The sequence below is a fragment of the Procambarus clarkii genome, chromosome 40 (assembly GCF_040958095.1).
Source record: "Procambarus clarkii isolate CNS0578487 chromosome 40, FALCON_Pclarkii_2.0, whole genome shotgun sequence".
Lineage (NCBI taxonomy): Eukaryota > Metazoa > Arthropoda > Malacostraca > Decapoda > Cambaridae > Procambarus > Procambarus clarkii.
In genome coordinates this window covers 5,826,970-5,846,017 of record NC_091189.1, presented here as the reverse complement: position 1 = coordinate 5,846,017, position 19,048 = coordinate 5,826,970, and the positions used below count along the sequence as shown (strand labels likewise).

Here is a 19,048-nt window from a genome sequence, read left to right as displayed (position 1 = left end):
CATCCACCCCACTCTCCCATTCTTCAATCATTGTAACGCTACCATCCACCCATTATTATACACCCTCACTAATTACCACTCACAGTGACCTTCATTATGGAATCATCGTTATGTAATACAACGGCCGCCCGTCATTGTATTACAGTACTCGTCCATCGTCGTACCACTTAACTGTCATTATATCACTCGGTCACTATTTGCTACTGTATCATCTACTAGCGTATTATCACTATGCAACCCTTCACTCGTTGCACCACCCACAACTAATTATAATTGTACCGCTCACCCATTATTGCACCACCACCACCAACCCTTCATTGTACTACCTACTTACAATTGTACCTCTCTCTTTCACACTCGTACCATCACCACATAATTGTTGCACCCTTACCACTATCTAATAAGTGTACCCCCCCCCCCTCACACAACTGTACCACTCTCACACAACTGTACCACTCTCACACAACTGTACCACTCTCACACAACTGTACCACTCTCACACAACTGTACCACTCTCACACAACTGTACCACTCACTCCATCATCATTAAGCTTCCCTGCTCCCAGTATTGACTAGGAATATATAAAGTATTACGATCTTAATCACTGCTGTACTCTTGTAAGGTTACCCCGTTTTCTTCCGTCGCAGCTCTAACTTCGATGGGAGAGCTCAATCCGACTTGCTGCCCACCCAAGGGCTGCAGAGTGGAGCGCAGATCGTCAAAGCCAACCCAATCATCTCCAACTTGGGTGTAAGTGCCGAAAGCAGCTTGCTAGCAACCCAAGGGTTGCAGAGCGGGCCACACATCGTAGAATCCAACCCAATCAGCTCTAACTACGATGTGGGTGCTCAAGTCAACTTGCTGACTTCGCAAGGTTTGCAGAGCGGAGCACAGATCGTCAAAGCCAACCCAATTATCTCCAACTTGGGTGTAAGTGCCGAAAGCAGCTTGCTAGCAACCCAAGGGTTGCAGAGCGGGCCACACATCGTAGAATCCAACCCAATCAGCTCTAACTACGATGTGGGTGCTCAAGTCAACTTGCTGACTTCGCAAGGATTCCAGAACGGAGGACAGATAGTCGAAGGTAAACCAATCATCTCCAACTTGGGTGTAAGTGCCGAAAGCAACTTGCTAGCACCCCAAGGGTTGCAGAGCGGGTCACACATCGTAGAATCCAACCCAATCAGCTCTAACTACGATGTGGGTGCTCAAGTCAACTTGCTGCCGTCGCAGGGATTGCAGAGCGGAGCACAGATAGTCGAAGTCAAGCCAATCTTTATCTCCGAAAGTGAATCGTAAGTATATATTCCCACAGTTGCAAGATCACGAGGCTCTCTTCATGACGTTAATCAGTTTATAATCAGTGTTCCTCTGACATGTTCTCAGGCATAACTATTTTGGACTGTAAGCGCTTGAAACGTATAGTAATAATAATAAAACTTGGAGACGTTTATCTTCCAACAGGTTCTAACGTGTAAATAATAACTAGGCCGTTATATAAACAGTATAACTGGAAACGCATCCATATGATCCATTTCTGAAGCATTTACATAAAGGTGTTAGACATTATATATATATATATATATATGTATATATATATATATATATATATATATATATATATATATATATATATATATATATATATATGTCGTACCTAGTAGCCAGAACTCACTTCTCAGCCTACTATTCAAGGCCCGATTTGCCTAATAAGCCAAGTTTTCCTGAATTAATATATTTACTATAATTTTTTTCTTATGAAATGATAAAGCTACCCTTTTCACTATGTATGAGGTCAATTTTTTTTTATTGGAGTTAAAATTAACGTAGATATATGACCGAACCTAACCAACCCTACCTAACCTAACCTAACCTATATATATAGGTAAGGTTAGGTTAGGTAGCCAAAAAAAGCTAGGTTAGGTTAGGTTAGGTAGGTTAGGTAGACGAAAAAACATTAATTCATGAAAACTTGGCTTATTAGGCAAATCGGGCCTTGCATAGTAGGCTGAGAAGTGAGTTCTGGCTACTAGGTACGACATATATATATATATATATATATATATATATATAAACCAAGAAGAGGAGTATATCTCCCCTAGATTTAGTCATGGTGTAAACTCCCCCATCCCCACCCCCAAAACCCTAACTCGTTGAAGGGGTATAGCGGGGTTGCCTCTCTTGGTGGGGCCTGAGCTCGATGCATCTACGTTGCTCCAAAGATTTTCCCAGAGATATACCTCGCTCCTGTGATGTTATTGTGCAGGTGTAATGTTGTCGTTATGTTTATTGGTTCACATCCGGGAGGCTCAGGTTAATATATTTATATTAGTAATAGTACGGTTTTAATTGTATGGGGTTCGTATTGCAATTTCTTATTATTGACCTAATTTGCGAACTATTCTCACTTAATAAACGAATCACACTGGGTCATAACTCCTGCTCGACTGCAAGTCACCGGTTGGTCAATATCTCGGACCCATTATCTGTATTTCCCCGTGTGGGGCTCATATACATTGCTATTCACCCACATATGCCTGTGTGGGGAGAGGGAGGGGGGAGGGGGGGGGGAAGATAGGCTAGGACAACTAACATTGTCTGTGGTGCAGAGAGGGGGAATGGGGTAATCTATCGTGCCTATTTTGGAAAAAAGGGTCAATACTCTTACATTTTCAGGCATGGAAGGGTGATGATAAAGCTTTTGTGTTAGTGTATCCTTACATAGGCATCATGGCTCCTCCAACACTACTCTTAATATGATTCTTATCGCTACTCTCAATATGACTCCAAATGACCAAAACTAAGAGCTCCAAACCTCGCGTCCCACAGGTCCGGTAGAGACCCCCGCCTGGTGGAGCACCAGGAAACATTGTCTTACGGCGCCTCGGGCCAGGGCCAGCCCACCTCCCACAGCCAACAACCCACCATCATCGCCGCTGAGCCCACCTTCATCTCTTCTGAGGGCGAGAGTGAGTTGGAGACGCCATGTTTGTTTACATCTCTCACTCCCTCCTGACCCTCTATGTTTGTCTGACACGCCACCAGTTATGTTTCGTATTGTGGGTTTAATTTTTGTGCTAAAAGCTTACGCTGAATATTAGTGGATATCAAAATCATGAGCAGAGACAAGATAATTTCATCTTTTTGTCAAATATATTCTTTGGCAGTTTAATCCAGGTGCCAGATAATGGGTACTGTACTATATCAGTTTAAATGATTTCTTACGAAAACTGTTAAAGGTCGTGTATACATTTACCCAAAACAAATTACATTGTCTTTAAAATTGACTATATAATAGTTGACAGATTCACCGAATCGTCAATAGTTTTTTCTTGGTTAGTTGAACCTCTTCTGTGTAATTTTTGTGTCATTATTAATACTTATCTTCGTTCATCAGGTATCGGCTCACAAGATCTTCTCGTCGATAATCACGTTGAAGTGTTACAGTCAATTGTAAGTACACGAAGATTCGAGAGGTTCATTATCAAGTCCTTAGAGTCTTGAGAGCAAGTTAGAGCCAGGATCACATAGACGCTGATTGTTATATTGTCCTCTTGACAATGTTTACAGTTTCATAACATTTATTATTATTATTTCTTAATCTCAAATTTTGAAAAAAAAAACATTGTTATAATATGTAAATCCTTAAAGTTGAGCTTCGTTGTTAAAATAAAGAAGGGGTCTACCTCTCACCCTTCGCCCTAGCCTAAGACAAATCCAAATAATAATAATTCTAAAACACGATATAATTCATAGTTTGTATAATGTGTGGCGGCATGTTACAGGCACTTCCAGCGCCGGAGTCTCCAGCACCAGCCACCATCCTGGACGGGTGAGTACCCACCTCACTTCTAGTACCCCTCTCAAATCGTCCACCTATCATTCTCTTAACCCCTCTTCCTTCTCTCCTTCCTTCTCTCCTTTCTTCCCCTTCACTAACTTAACACGTAGAGTGATGTGTGTTGATATGAGTCCCCTGCTGCGTGTCTTAGAGAGACCAGTCTCGCCCTTCTGGAGACACTGGATAACTTGCTACAGGCTGATCACAGCCCTGAGAGCGCCTCCCCGCTCACTACATTCTTTGTTCACGACAATACTCGTGGCACTTGTGTTGCCTTTATCAAGATTACCGGCGGGTAACCATCCGGGAAACGCGGTCAATATATCATAACTCGTGACTACTACGGCCACCAGGAGGAGGAAGAGCTAGTTAGTTAGTTTAGTTCATTTATTATGCACCCCATACCCATCTTGTGGGCGGTAGTGGAAAGGGTTACAGAGGCACATAATGGGCTCAGGGACTGAACTTGAGGTCGATCTCGAACCCATTGTTGATGTGATGACTTATATTGAATTTTGTAACTAGCTCATCAAGATTGTAGGGGGAAGAGCCTGGTGACCACTACGGCCACCAGGACGGGGAAGAGCTTGGTGACCACTACGGCCACCAGGAGGAGGAAGAGCAGGTTGGCTGTGTTCCCGGGTCAGGGTGCGCAGGGCCGCGGGGAGGAGGACCTTGATGGTCTGACACACGGACCGGTGCTCACACTCCACCAGCTGACTCCTTACATGCTAAGGATTACTTCTGGTACACGCACACTCACACCAACTATGTGGTGTGAGTGATACTACTTGATACTACTTTTACTATTTGATACTACTTTTTTGTAACAATGTGAACAATCGTACATACATGGACGTAATGGACAGTTATATGGTAGAATTTGGTACTATTCACTTTACTGAGTCTGAAAAAAATTTAGCTAAAACACAAACTAAATTATTCCTAGGCCTAGTATAACGCATATATGCACTATATTAGGCCTCATATATGCGTGCATTAGGCCTAGGAAGGTTAGGTTAGGTCAAGTTTTCTTTGCAACATCAGTACAACAACTTTTCCGGTTTGTCCAAATTCAGTAGTACCGATTTCTACTTTCTAATTGCCTTTTACGTCAATATTTGTACGATGGTTCTCATCGCTACTGTAAGTACTCCCTAAACAGGAGGATGACCCCCCCCCTCCACACACACACACACACACACACACACACACACACACACACACACACACACACACACACACACACACACACACACACACACACACACACGCGCGCGCGCGCGCGTGCGCGCAGAACTCCTAATTCTGTGGCCCGGGTTCGATTCCCGGACCAGGTAGAAACAAATGGGCAAATTTTCTTTTTCACCCTAATGACCCTGTTACGTAGCAGTAAATAGGTACCTGGGAGTTAGACAGCTATTACGGAGCTGCTTCCTGGGTGTGTGTGTGTGTGGGGGGGGGAACATTAGTTAGTAGTTAGTTACAGTTGATTGGTTGACAGTTGAGAGGCGGGCCGAAAGAGCAGAGCTCAACCCCCGCAAGCACAACTAGGTGAATACATGCACACACAATCGCACATGTATATATAACAAACTGTCATCCCAAAATGATAGTACTTATAGCTACTGTGGGATGAATGTGCAAAGATGTACTGTTTCATGGAAAAAGCCCAAGTTTTGTTCTAGTATTTTGTAGAGAAACAGAGAAAGAAGGCAACAACCAAACACTTTTCTTTGCCGTTCATAGCGCATAGTAGTGGGCATCCATCAGTCTCAGGAGACTATGGAGTTGCGCTCTGGTCGTCGCTCTGGAGTGTCTGGTAACCTGTCTGGAAACCAGACAGGTTAGGCCTAGGACAGGTTAGGTAACACTTAAGAACTTTTGTATAAAAAGTTAATTTACGTTCCACCCATAGTAACTATGAAGGACTATACATTCTGGAGGATGGTTGTATATGTGGTTTATCATGTATGAATATGTTCTAATATTTTCTAACTTATGTTCTAAGTTTATTTTCTTAATATGTTCTAACACTTTTAAGAGTGCTGGCTATTAAATAGGTTTTTGGTACTAATAATAAATAAAACGCTTACTAACCTGCTTGCTCTAATACTAACGCTTAAAAACAAAACTCTAATCATTAACAACTTAAGCGCCACTAATTATGATATTCAATTTAAACCAAACATCTAACATTCAAAATTAGTCAAAGATATTTGCTATATTATAAAAAGTATAACAATATTTGCTAAGTTCAATATGAAATATCTTTGGCTAGTTGATGACGTACTAATCTGCCTAACTAACATCCCTGGTAACCTACAGAGTCCATATAGAACTAGGCGGTAATGGCCGCTTAACTAGCACCAGTATTGTGACTTCGCCGCTGACCCCAACCCCTTCCAGCGGCCAGCGAGGCTCCTCGCTTCCACCCATCACGCCTATCTTTGTCCTCGAGGAAGACCCGCAACACACTACATCAACGGTGTTGCTTAACAACAACCAGGACTCGTCTAGCGACCTACAGGCGCCTGGCAACACGATCTTGATCAGTGACGATAATATTTCTGGAGATAATATTGAGACTTTCCTAGACTCTGAAGTACGCGGCGATATCATCAGTTCGCACTTTTCTTCTGCTAACTTCAGTGGAACACAGAGAGTACCTAGAGGCAATCTAATCATTACGGAGCCAGGGGAAAGTAATGTCCCTCTTAACAGCTACATTAACTCTGTTAACTTGTCGGAACACTCTCACAAAACTACTGAAGGCCAGTTACTTGGCCTTGTCGATCAAAACAACGTCGTGTCTTCAAAGAACTCTTACAGCTTTGATCCCAGTGTTGTGACCATTACTAGCGGCGCTCCCTTCACAGTCATCTACGAGACCCCAGCCCGTGGGTACAATGCTAACATAATTTGGGACAATACAAATGTACCTCCTACATTACGGAACACTGAAACACTTGGTGACTTAGTAACAGTTGACCAGAACGATAACTTTAGTTCTAGTAGCTTAGATATCCCAAACACCGTCAGAGAAGAGCAGAGATTTATTTTTTCAGCACATGATTCAGAATCTTCAACTGGTGATTTTGTAGAGTCCCGGCGAAGCGTCCTGACTGCTGTCATTGCCGGACACCAGAAATCCTGTGACAATATTCCCTCTCAGAAGCCACAGAACAATTATCAGTCGTCATCTGTTCTTGGCTCCGTATCTCTCCCGCTTCTTGACATAACCGAAGACTTTCGAAATCTAGACTTTACCCCATTCATCCCTGTGGGTCTTCGAGAGCAAAGTCCTCCTCCTACCCCAGACTTCCCGTCTACTGCCCCTGAGAACACACACAAGCAAAATATTCCTCCCTACGTCCCAGGAGCAATGCAACTTTTTGCTCTTTCTCGTCTTGTCGCCCAGTCTTCGGAAAACAATGTCGTGGAGAATCGTTTAAATTTTGACTATTCTACACCTTTTCCTCTGACTCCAGTGGCTCCTACAAGCATTCAAGAAGCTATTAGCTTGCCCAGTTCTAACAAAGAAAAGACAAATACATTCTCAAGTCAGTCATTTAGGGAAGGTCCGTCGTCTCCCGCGACCTTCCCTTCACCTTCTGTCTCTTATCCAACTTATCAACCAGCAACTACAATTCCATTTCAGTTAAAAACTCAACCCCTGACAACCTCTGCTCCAAACGTCCTTATATTTGACAACACAGTTTTGGAGCGGCAACCAATTTCTCAACTCACTGAACAAACTAATGATTTTTCATTCACCTCTAATGACGAGAACGCGCAGACTTCATCAACAAGCACAGGAGGTGTACTGAGTGGTATCCTCAGTGAGGATTCCCTCTCCATCCTGCCTGACCATAGTCCTTCTTTTCCCAGTTTTCCGTATCAACTTCTCCATATGCCACCGGCAATAAATATGAACATAGAAATTATTGTGGATCCAGGTCCATACGTAGTCACGCCCGACGCAGCCATAGATGGTCCTCATAGTTTTGCTGTAAGCCAAGATATGGACTTTAACAACGATATCCTACAGTCTCTCAAGAATCCAGACAAGCAATATGTTGTTCAGCAGACTCGTCAACTTCAAGATTTTGCACAAGATGACTTGAAGTTTTCAGAGTTTAAATCACAAGACAACACGCTAGCTGGTATCTCTGAAGGTTCAGCATCAGGACATGTCAACGGCGGCCTTAATGAGGTATTTCCGTCTCCCTGGTCATTCAGTTCCCACAACTCCCCAGGTGCGCAACTGTCGCACCCGGTCATTAACCTGACCTATTTCTTGCCTCCAGTTGGTAGCCCTGCCTACATTCCAGAGGTGTACATACCGTTACCGCTCTACCCAGCGCCTACTGTGGTGGAGCTGCAACTGGCTACGGTAGAGGGACACCTCGAGTCCAGTCCTCTACCTCAAGCCTCCAACACCATCGCGTCCATCTTAAGTCCTGTCGGTCAGCAAAATCGCATCAGCAGAAGGTTGGCGGCGTCTGAGAGACTAGTCTTGCCACTACTCGCATCTCCAAGCACCCATACTTATGCACGAGGCGCTACTTGCCGTAGCAATAGTTTAGCACATCCATAAATGACTATAACACGGTTTGCATGAATATTTTTCTCACAGTTGTGCAACTCGAATTAAAATAACTAAAAATGGGTTTCACATTTCCGCCACACATATATAATTAACTAAATATATTTTCTACAGCAGCCAAGGACCTGTGGATGTTACCCAGAGCTACATAGTCCCGGCTGATGTGAGACAGGTCCTCCAGCCCCCTTCCCAGTCCTACTCAGGGCCTGAAATAAACACCTTACATGAACAGCCACAAGGGGCGTCGATCGTCGAGAGTATTCCTCAAGTGTACTCATTACCACAACATCCCTTTGCGCCAGGCGTGGCTGGACAGTCTACATCCGGGACAGTGGTGGATCAGGGGTAAGTCTTGCTTCTTTGAGTATCGTCGCTCACTTAACAAATGCATTCAGTAGACAGAACTCACGATGGCAATGACCTTAACCACCGAACTCTCATTTTCTTCTAACAATAGAACAGTATTTGTTTTTTAATGCTAACTATCTCACACACACAACCAACGGCGTTCAACCCCAAAATCTGTCCCTCCGACACCCACACTGCTCACCCCATTCAACGCCATTTCTCCAAATAGAGATTTTGCTCCAGAAACACTGAGATAATGACATCCTCACAGTTTACATCTAATGCCTGATACAGTGTTCAGCATGTCCAATGGGGAAGTGCTCTCAACACTTGAGAGACTGTGTGTGTCGACACACACACAAGTGTACAGTGTGGACACACAGACTTGTGTTGTAACATACAACACAAGTAGATTACACTGAAGTAAAGAATACCGGAAACATCGGACAGCTTCAGTTGACGAGGGGAAGTAATTATCTTGGCTCGTAACAAACTTAACACCATTGTATACATGACACCATTTAACACCACCCCTGTATACATAAGACTGTATACGTAACACATTCATATGACAATGTAATGTATTTGTTGCACGATGTCTTTACTTGCTGCATTTGTGAGACAGGAAATAACACCTGAGAGCAGGTCGGCCAAATGGCAATGGGTTATTGAGGGAGAGTTCCGTAAAGAGCATGGCGAAGACCGGAACATTAATTAAGGCTAACGAGACGAGACAAGATGCAGGCTACTGCACCTTGTCGGCCAGGTGTCGCCCAAGTGTCGACTGGGTTTGTGGTCTACGAGCAACCGACTCACCCTCCTACGTGAGATTGTCAGTGAATGCACTGAGCGTTAACAGATTTTAAAGAATAAAAAATATGTTCGTAAAATCCTTTCTAACAAGTTCTGTTGACTTATAAACAGAACAACACGTACACTCTGGGCCAAGAGACTTCTAGGGTTCAGTTCCTGAGCCTATTATGTGTTTCGACAACCTTCCCCAACACCGCCCCCGGGATAGGTAAGGCGCGAATAATAAATGGAAATGCCAAAAGACATTTCGCTTTGTTCAAAAAATATATCGTTCAAGGTTAATTAGAATTTGTATGTAAACAGTTTCATTAAAGTATTCCTCTAGTCTCTGCCGAAGACGGTCAACAGGGAACATATAAATACCTGCCTGAGAAACACACTCTGCTGGTGGACCATTATGGATATTCTTGATTAATATTTCAGAATATTAACAAATTTCATAATTGAGTTTTTTTTATAATAAATAAATTTCATCTGATTACACCTAAAAGAGAAACATTAATGCAAGTCTAAAAAGAAAATGGTTGAGACATAGTCTCTTCTGCACCCGTTACAAAATGGCGACAAAACCACTCGTTGTAAGAGGTGTAAATATATAAACACGTGTTGGTCTCTATACCGATGAGTTGCTTGTGGTCTGGACGGGGAGTAGATGCAAACAAGTGTGTGTGTTTGTGTGGTGGGGGGAGGTTTGTTGAGGCAAAAGTTGACACGCATGATAATGGACTTGTTGCATGTGTCTTCCTCAGCCAACTGACGGTGAATCAACTTGGCGTTACTGGAGACGTCCACTTCAACGCCCCGCAGATCGTCGACTCCAGCCTCTCCCCAACCTATGGCCAACAAGGCTTCTCGCAGAGTGAGGGCGGTGGTCTGCAGGTGGTAGAGGCTCCCGCGTTGTCGCAGCAGCAGATCTCTGATGGCGAGCTCGTAGGGATTAGTATTGACAATCCTCGGTATGTGAGGACGAACCTGGATGATTCCTTAGGCTCACAGTCCCAGGGATATACAATTAAAGAGGCCAAACTCGCTCAGTTCATACCGGATGCAAAGAATTTGAGCTTTTTAGATGGCAACTTTGCTCAATCGGGTCAGTTTTCGAGTGTGTCTGTGTCACAGCCTGATGTTCAGAACGTCGGGCAGCCACAGTCTGGAGAAACTCAGCAGTTGTCTCATGCATCGTCTTCTGGATCATTACAAAATGGAGGTTCAATTGCTCCAGGAAACCTAGTTGCGTCCTCCATTGCTCCAGTGGATAATTCTCAAAGTTCTGGAGATATTCAGTACTCTCAAGGTTCAGTGTCCGGAGGTTCTGTGGTGGAGGGCAACTTAGTTGCGTCTCACGCTCCTATAACACCGTCTCCTGAAGATATTCAGTTCAATAATAAGGATGCACCAAGAGATATCTCCCAGGAAGCCTCGTCCGGTGGTTCTGTGTTAGAAGCAAATGTTATTGGGCCAATTGCTTCCATTCAGACCAACGCAAATGTTCCCTCCCAACACTTGGAGCAGTTCCCTTCGAGCTCCTCTCAAGACGATAGTTCTGCCGTCCCAGGGAACTTTGTTAGGTCTTATATTGCCTCTTCTCAACACTCTCAAAGTTCTGATAGCATCCAGTTAAATAATAATGATATTTCACAACAACAGCTTTCTCCGGATTCATCGTTCACAAATTCTGTAATAGAAGGAAATCTAGTCAGTCAGAATTTTGTCGACTCTGGATCGAGTCAATCAGTACCTCAGTTTTCCACCGACTTGCAACCCGACCTGCTTGAAGCTACCTTCTCGTCAGCAGGGAGTCAGGACGCCATAGGGGTGCCCGTGGCCGCAGCCTCGCCACAGGTAAAGACAGCCGACATGGGTTCCATACCACTTGCAGACTCCACCCGCATCTCTTCTTCCTTCCCCACCTTCCCGCCTTTCCCTCAAAACCCAGAGCTCGACACGCCGATCAGGTAAGTGTGATGACGAATTGAATGTTTTTTGTATACTCAGTTTAGGCTCACACTCGTGTGTGTGTATATATATATATATATATATATATATATATATATATATATATATATATATATATATATATATATATATATATATATATATATATATATGCGAACAAATAACACAAATGCGAACAAAATTGTTCGCATTTGTGTTCCTCACGTGTGCCCCAAAGAATGAGGTGATTTGGTAAAATGCTATGCCCAAGATTACTATCCGAGTGCCGGCGGTGGGGTGGTTCAAATAGCCTCGGCTATCACCTCATTATGTCCGGTCGTGATGGTCAAGTGGATTAAGGCGTCTTGTACATACCAGTTGCGTTGCTCCTGGGAGTATGGGTTCGAGTCACTTCTGGGGTGTGAGTTTTCAGTTATATATATATATATATATATATATATATATATATATATATATATATATATATATATATATATATATATATATATATATATATATATATATATATATATATATATATATAGATCATTAATAGGCTGTGTTGCTTATCAGAAACGAAACTAGTAGGAGGAATTAGCCTAGTGTGATGCTGTTCTTTGTACGGGAGTGAGGCCAGAGTATAGTAACCATACCATTGTAGAGCATGGAAACCCTGTCATAGCCCTAGTCAGTGCTTGGGGTCAGCTAAGTAGCGGCCAGTTCTTCAGGTTACATCAGTGTTGGGTTCAGATCTACCAATCATTCAACTGTACTGGTCAGTTAACATGCCACTATAGTGATTACCTTCCTTGGTCCCACCACTGTAGAGATCTGTCATGTAGGTCACACCACTGTAGTGATGAGCCTCGAAGGGCACACCACTGTAGTAATATACCCTGTAGGTCACACTGTTTTAGAAGTGAACCTAATGGGTCACTCCAGTGTGTTGTTCAGAACCACAGGTCCAGGCAGGGTATCCTCTGCTCTATGTAGATACAACGAGTGGTAGGCCTACCCGGCACTATATACAGTTACAATTTATGGCACTTTAGTTGAACTCCGCAAATGAACAATAGATGCCGTATGAGGCACAATATATATTGACACTCTACATGAGTGTCTCATGTAGAAGAAACAGATTAGTCGGTAAGGCAGGAAAATTAGGAGGTGTTTAGACACCTTACAGCACGAGGAGGCGTATGGATTATTAATATAAAGTTCTTTCAACAGTTCCGTCCAGAAGGTACCGGATGTGCCCACAAGCCCTCAGGCCGGCCAGCTGTAAGTACTAATGATCTGAGTCTGGACCTGTTCTGGATTTAACTTGGCTACGTCATGCATGTAACTCTTCTCTAATGAAGTAACCTACTTTAGCTTCCATTAGTAACTTAGAGTTTGTTAGAGACAAAGATGATTCTTTTCATAGTGATGAAAGGCGTGTTTTCATTCGTATCATCAACGCTAAGCAAATGGAGTAGTCACAGAGTTTGTAAATAATCTACATTCTAAAGAACGCTAAAACGGCGAGTATTGATAATACTTTGGTTTGATCTCCAGGAGCTTCAACCAGGAGGTCAGAAGCCAAGTGGACAGCAAACAGCTCTACAGCCCTCCTAACAACAGGTAAGCGTCCCCCCCCCCCGTCTCTTCTTCCTCCACTTCACAGTAGGTACCAACTTCCCACTCTCCTTCACAGTAGGTACCCACTTCCCACTCTCCTTCACAGTAGGTACCCACTTCCCATCCTTCTTCAGAGTAGGTACCCACTTCCCATCCTTCTTCAGAGTAGGTACCCACTTCCCACTCTCCTTTAGAGTAGGTACCCACTTCCCACTCTCCTTCAGAGTAGGTACCCACTTCCCACTCTCCTTCAGAGTAGGTACCCACTTCCCAACCTTCTTCAGAGTAGCACCAGCTTCCCATCCTTTTTCAGAGTAGGTACCCACTTCACACCCGCCTTCAGAGTAGGTACCAACTTCCCACTCTCCTTCAGAGTAGGTACCCACTTCCCACTCTCCTTCAGAGTAGGTACCCACTTCCCATCCTTCTTCAGAGTAGTACCAGCTTCCCATCCTTTTTCAGAGTAGGTACCAACTTCCCACTCTCCTTCAGAGTACGTACCCACTTCCCATCCTTCTTCAGAGTAGGGACCAACATCCTGATCCCATTCCCACACCTGGTTTTTAAATATCAACATTCGGAGCCCCGTTTATATACCCAAAACACCATCCTAAAGCTTCACTTGCCCTGAAGCCCTGTAATATGGGTGAACACATGTGCATGCCAGATTATTTTTTCGTAACATCAGCAAAATACTGAATGTTAATGTAAGTTGTTGTCACAAATTTGGTTACATAAATAAATCAAGTTTATGGAATACATGAAAATATTAAGACTACACTTAAATAGGAAAATAATTATTTGTATGCTCCAACACTGAATGTTCTCATGTAAACTAACAACCAACCAGTAACAACGTCCCACTCATACGTTACCAGTGTGAGCGTCTACACCTGAGAGCTGACCAGTTTGTCCTGGCTAGGTCACAGTTTCTTGTTCCTAGGTTGCACAGTCTCTTGTTGTTGTAGGTCAGTGACCTAGCCACAGTCACAGTCACCGCTGACCGTCTAAGTGGTGCGGTGGTCATGGTACTATGTACGTTTGGGGTGATCCTGAACGTCATGGGTTCGAATCCTGACCGGGTCATATAAAGTTCTTAGATTATATATATATACTATATATATATATATATATATACTATATATATATATATATAAATATATATATATATACTATATATATATATATACTATATATATATATATATATATATATATATATATATATATATATATATATATATATATATATATATATATATATATATATATATATATATATATATATATATATATATATATATATATATATATATGACACTGTTGATCAACATCCTAGACATTTGACAACAAAATACTATGAGACCAAGAAACACTGCGGTACAGGGCACTAAGAGTGTTCTACACAAACCTAACAGCATACTGAAGACCTTAAGCACCTTACCACGTCACTAGTACAATGGCTTATACTCGGACTCTTTCAGTAGCTCGAGTAGAGTATAGCTGAATGGTATCCTCTCTAGGTACCTCATACTGAACAGTACGACAAAGTCTCTTTAGCCCTTTGGCCGCCACCATATTGTACAAGTCTCTCAACTTGTGCTGTGTGTACCAAACGACGGTGGTCTTGTTGTCAAGATGTTCCCAGTAATCCACGAACTTCCGGGCCCTTCATAACCCGCAGAATATACTCTTGAGAGCAGGGGCGAAGCCTCGCCGTTAAACCCCAGCACCTGAAAGTTAGTATTGAATACCTTCAGAACTGCAGCTCTGACACTGAAGAAACCCAGTTGTCGAGCTTTCCCGGCAGTCTCGTATTTTTCAACGTCATCACTAAGAAGCCCTTTCCCGGAAGTTTCTTCTTCAGATGTTCGTCTAACTTAGAACCCCACCGCCAACCTCTCAGTTAAGAATTGAGGTTTCATATGCTCTATCTAGTTCGAAGTTTCTGCAGAGATGAGATCGAGTAACTTCTTAGCTTATAGAATATAGAAGCTTTTTTCTTCCACACTGCTCTAGTGTTGTTCCTAGTGAAGTTACCACGACTGACAGGGTGCTCGGATTTTAAGTATTTGTTGACATCGTCCTCAGCCAACTGTTTCACCTGTTGCGATGCACTCTTTCCGCCCCCTCCCACGTCTCCACTGTTGCCATGCACTCTTTCCGCCCCCTCCCACGTCTCCACTGTTGCCATGCACTCTTTCCGCCCCTCCCACGTCTCCACTGTTGCCATGCACGCAGGCCACCACCACCACCCACTCATTTACTCGCAGCTCATGCATGTTGCTGCCTCTCACTTACTCACTGTACGCTAACATCTCTACTCACAACTAACTTCGCCTGTGTTGCTTAACAAAGAGAGTATATATATATATATATATATATATATATATATATATATATATATATATATATATATATATATATATATATATATATATATATATATATATATATATATAATATATAATAATATATATAATATATAATAATATATAATAATATATAATAATATATAATAATATATATAATAAATATATTATATATATACATTTCTAACAAATGTTGTCTCCCGCTCATACTACTAGACAGCACGCTGCCTGCCACTGACTTACTTTTGTAATATAGGTAAAGATTCCGTAGCTACTAACGCTGAGACAGAAGTCTTCAAGATTAACTACAGTATACTTACTGCCAAGCCTGCAAGAATAACCATAATACACTTTAGTCTTCCCTGCAAGTGAACGTAACGCACTAACAGCCTGCAATGCTCAACATGCACCTGGCTTCTCACGCCGTCTCATCGTCTTTCCAGCTTCTCTCTGCGTGACGAAGTAGATGTTCGTAATCTGAACGAAGCCTCTGCTAATACTGCTTCGAGCTTGGGTCAATCCCAGGCGCTTAACTCAACATCCAACCTCTCTTTCGGTGCTCAGAACGAAACACATGTAAACAATCAGTCGGAAGCCTCCACTCCTCAGCCACCATCGGAAAACTTTTTGCGTAGCTTCCGTTCCATCAATAATGAAGGTTCGAGTTTCAAATACTCGGCTCCTGGACAGAGTGTTCGGGTTTCCTTTGGTGGCCACTCACAGAGGAGCAGGATCAACTTCCAGGGCTTAGAGGGCGGCGCCCCTGACAACCCCCGCCCGGCGCGAGGGACGGGTCAGGCTGTGAAGGACAGCGCCTGGAGTAACTCTCTCACCTCCAGAAGCAAGATTCGGACACCGCTGCTTAACGCTAAATCTACTGCATCAGAAGAGAAACCATCGAAGTCCATCCCAAATGCAGTGACGACCACAACAGAAGCACCTACCCCAGACACTTCCGCGCCACCCAGTACTACAGTTGCCACTACCACCACAACAACCACCACTACAACCACTACTACTACCACTATCACACCTATTCAAACTACCACAGCTGAAGATTTTACTCCAACTACCTCAGAAGGGACAACAAAAGCCACTTTTCGTGGTTTGCCGCGCAGACGTTTTCGAAAACTCATTCGTCGACCATTTGGGCCGTCGTTTCCTCAGCTGTCTAAGGACGCAGTGCGGCCAAGGGGCAGCAGCCGCCACACCGACCATTTCACAATCAGAAGTCACGGCACTTCCAGACAGGAGAATGAGACGAAGCAATCACTCAACGAGACAGACACTAACAATAGACAGGTTGAAGGTGATGAGGCTGCAAAAGAGTCGATACCTCTCCTCCCTCTCCAAACGGAGACTGAGGTAGCTAAGGGCGAGACCTCGCCACAGGCCTCACTGGCTGGGAGCCAGGAGGTAAAGAAGTAAGTATGACTCCCCTGGAGACCCTGGATACAACAGGTATGACATGTTTTGGGTAACTCACGACTCTCAGGCAGGAAAACACAATCACCACAGCCAATAAACAGACATATAGATAATGACTTACACCTTGACCTGATCATGAAGCATAACAATAAACTGCTATCTTCTTAAAACGCCACTTATGTTTGTAGGTTACACATGAACGGTTGGATAACAACACGTCAATACATATTTTTTTGTTTTATTTTCAGCGATACGATTGGCAGTGTTGATATCAGGAGTTCGGGCAAGTCCCTCTCAGGGGGCCAGTTCGCCAGTCAGCAACCAAGAAATGACTTGGATTTTGGGTTCCCGCAGAGACATGAAGCCAACCTACCCTTTGGTGCTCGTCTCTCAAATAGAAGACGCAAATCCCACTTAACTAACCCTTCTACTGGTAACTAACGCTTTGCTTGTAACCTCAGTGCTCGCATGACCTGTCGTGACCTGCTGCTGACTCGTGTGACTCTCACACTCCATGATTTACTTCTATCATTGACTAATAATTTATATTGTAAGGTAAGGACATTGCGTACTGACCTTTCCGACCTTGTTACAGGTCCCTCACTAATAACTTCTGGCACTAACCTTCCTTCGACGCTGCTCTCGACGACCCTCACTAACCCTCAAGAACTGACTACCATTCCTACGCTCAGCGCTGAGACGTCCCCAGTCACGCCTCCATCTGTCACCCTCAGCACTCAACCCCCAATATTAAGCACGCCGACAGCTGTCAATCCTTTTAACTCACCCAAAACTGCATCGCCACACAATGCTTTTAACACAAGACCACCAGCGTCACTGGAGTCTAAATCTTTAACTTCGTTCCACACTCATGCCACTCTTCCTCCAGTCAACCTAATTTCTGTTATGCTACCTACCAATGTCTTCCCCATTGTAGCTCCCTTGAACGTGTCCTTTGTGGTGACTCCCGCCAACCAGCCACACACTAAGAACGGCCGTCAACCCCCCACCGCTTCCAGCACACTTCTCACACCTCCGCAACACTCTATTTTCACTGTATCTACTCTTTCCCCGCGTCTTCAGCGGCTCTTCCAAAACCACCAGTTAACCAACACCTTTAACTTCCTACACAACAGTCATTCATCATCCTCACACTCACTCCAGGAACAGTCAAGCAGCAGCGACTTACATTTCCCGAGAGACTCAGAAGACTTACAGCAGCTAATCCGGTCACAGAACAGCAGCACCCAAGCTACCTCTTCCCCAACCCACTCTTCCATTTTTACTAACAGTCTGGATGGTGATAATCCCGCCGCAGCGACGAGTGAAGACATCAGGTCCCTGCCTACGACCACTCCACTGCAGTTAGTAACTTTACGGCTGCGTCCGTTACTTCGTCGTCCCACGACGCCAAAGACACAATCTCGCTCGTAAGTGGTGAGGACGCCTGTGTCTGACGAGTGCACGGAGTCCTTCCTCGAAGTTGCGGCGCCCAAGGGCCTCCCAGGCGGGAACCTTGAGGAGGGCACCACCGAAGAAGCCATCTTCAGCTCCTGCGTACCAAGAGTCTTATTGGCTTGTACAGTCCTGTCGCGCGGGACGGCACTTTCCCCTCTGTATATAGACCCCTAATTTATCCCCCTTCACTTACCTCCATGTTTATAAGTGGTGTGATCACTTTAAGGACAAAGACTGCCAGTCCCACGAGTCACGTCAAGTGTTGTCGTGAAAGTGGAACTACTTCGCTCAACCAAAACAATCTGTACTTATTATTTTAATATACGTGTATTTATAGTTCTTTCAGTGGTTATATCGAGCATGATACAACCTTAATCAAAATGTTTCAATGTGTTTTGCAATGTTTAAAAAACTTGTTATTAATGGTAACTGAGGCCCAGGAGGAGAGGCTGGCAACACTGACCACGTAAGTCCAACACGAACTCTACAACACTGACCACGTAAGTCCAACACGAACTCTACAACACTGACCACGTAAGTCCAACACGAACTCTACAACACTGACCACGTAAGACCAACACGTATCTACAACACTGACCACGTAAGACCAACACGAATTCTACA

The 19,048-nt window shown here is 43.8% G+C and overlaps 1 protein-coding gene across 1 annotated transcript in view; it reads left to right on the top strand.

Annotated features, from left to right (window-relative positions):
* Window positions 1-18,400, top strand: part of LOC123758071 (uncharacterized) — a 48,706-nt gene extending 30,306 nt beyond the window's left edge. Inside the window, exons 3-13 of the mRNA XM_069339032.1 lie at window positions 649-1,296; window positions 2,831-2,970; window positions 3,399-3,454; window positions 3,787-3,833; window positions 8,566-8,796; window positions 10,362-11,567; window positions 12,778-12,828; window positions 13,105-13,170; window positions 15,982-16,962; window positions 17,215-17,399; window positions 17,562-18,400. Of these exons, the coding sequence (XP_069195133.1) occupies window positions 649-1,296; window positions 2,831-2,970; window positions 3,399-3,454; window positions 3,787-3,833; window positions 8,566-8,796; window positions 10,362-11,567; window positions 12,778-12,828; window positions 13,105-13,170; window positions 15,982-16,962; window positions 17,215-17,399; window positions 17,562-18,400 (4,450 nt within the window). The remainder of the gene's footprint in view (window positions 1-648; window positions 1,297-2,830; window positions 2,971-3,398; window positions 3,455-3,786; window positions 3,834-8,565; window positions 8,797-10,361; window positions 11,568-12,777; window positions 12,829-13,104; window positions 13,171-15,981; window positions 16,963-17,214; window positions 17,400-17,561) is intronic.
* Window positions 18,401-19,048: the final 648 nt, after the last annotated feature.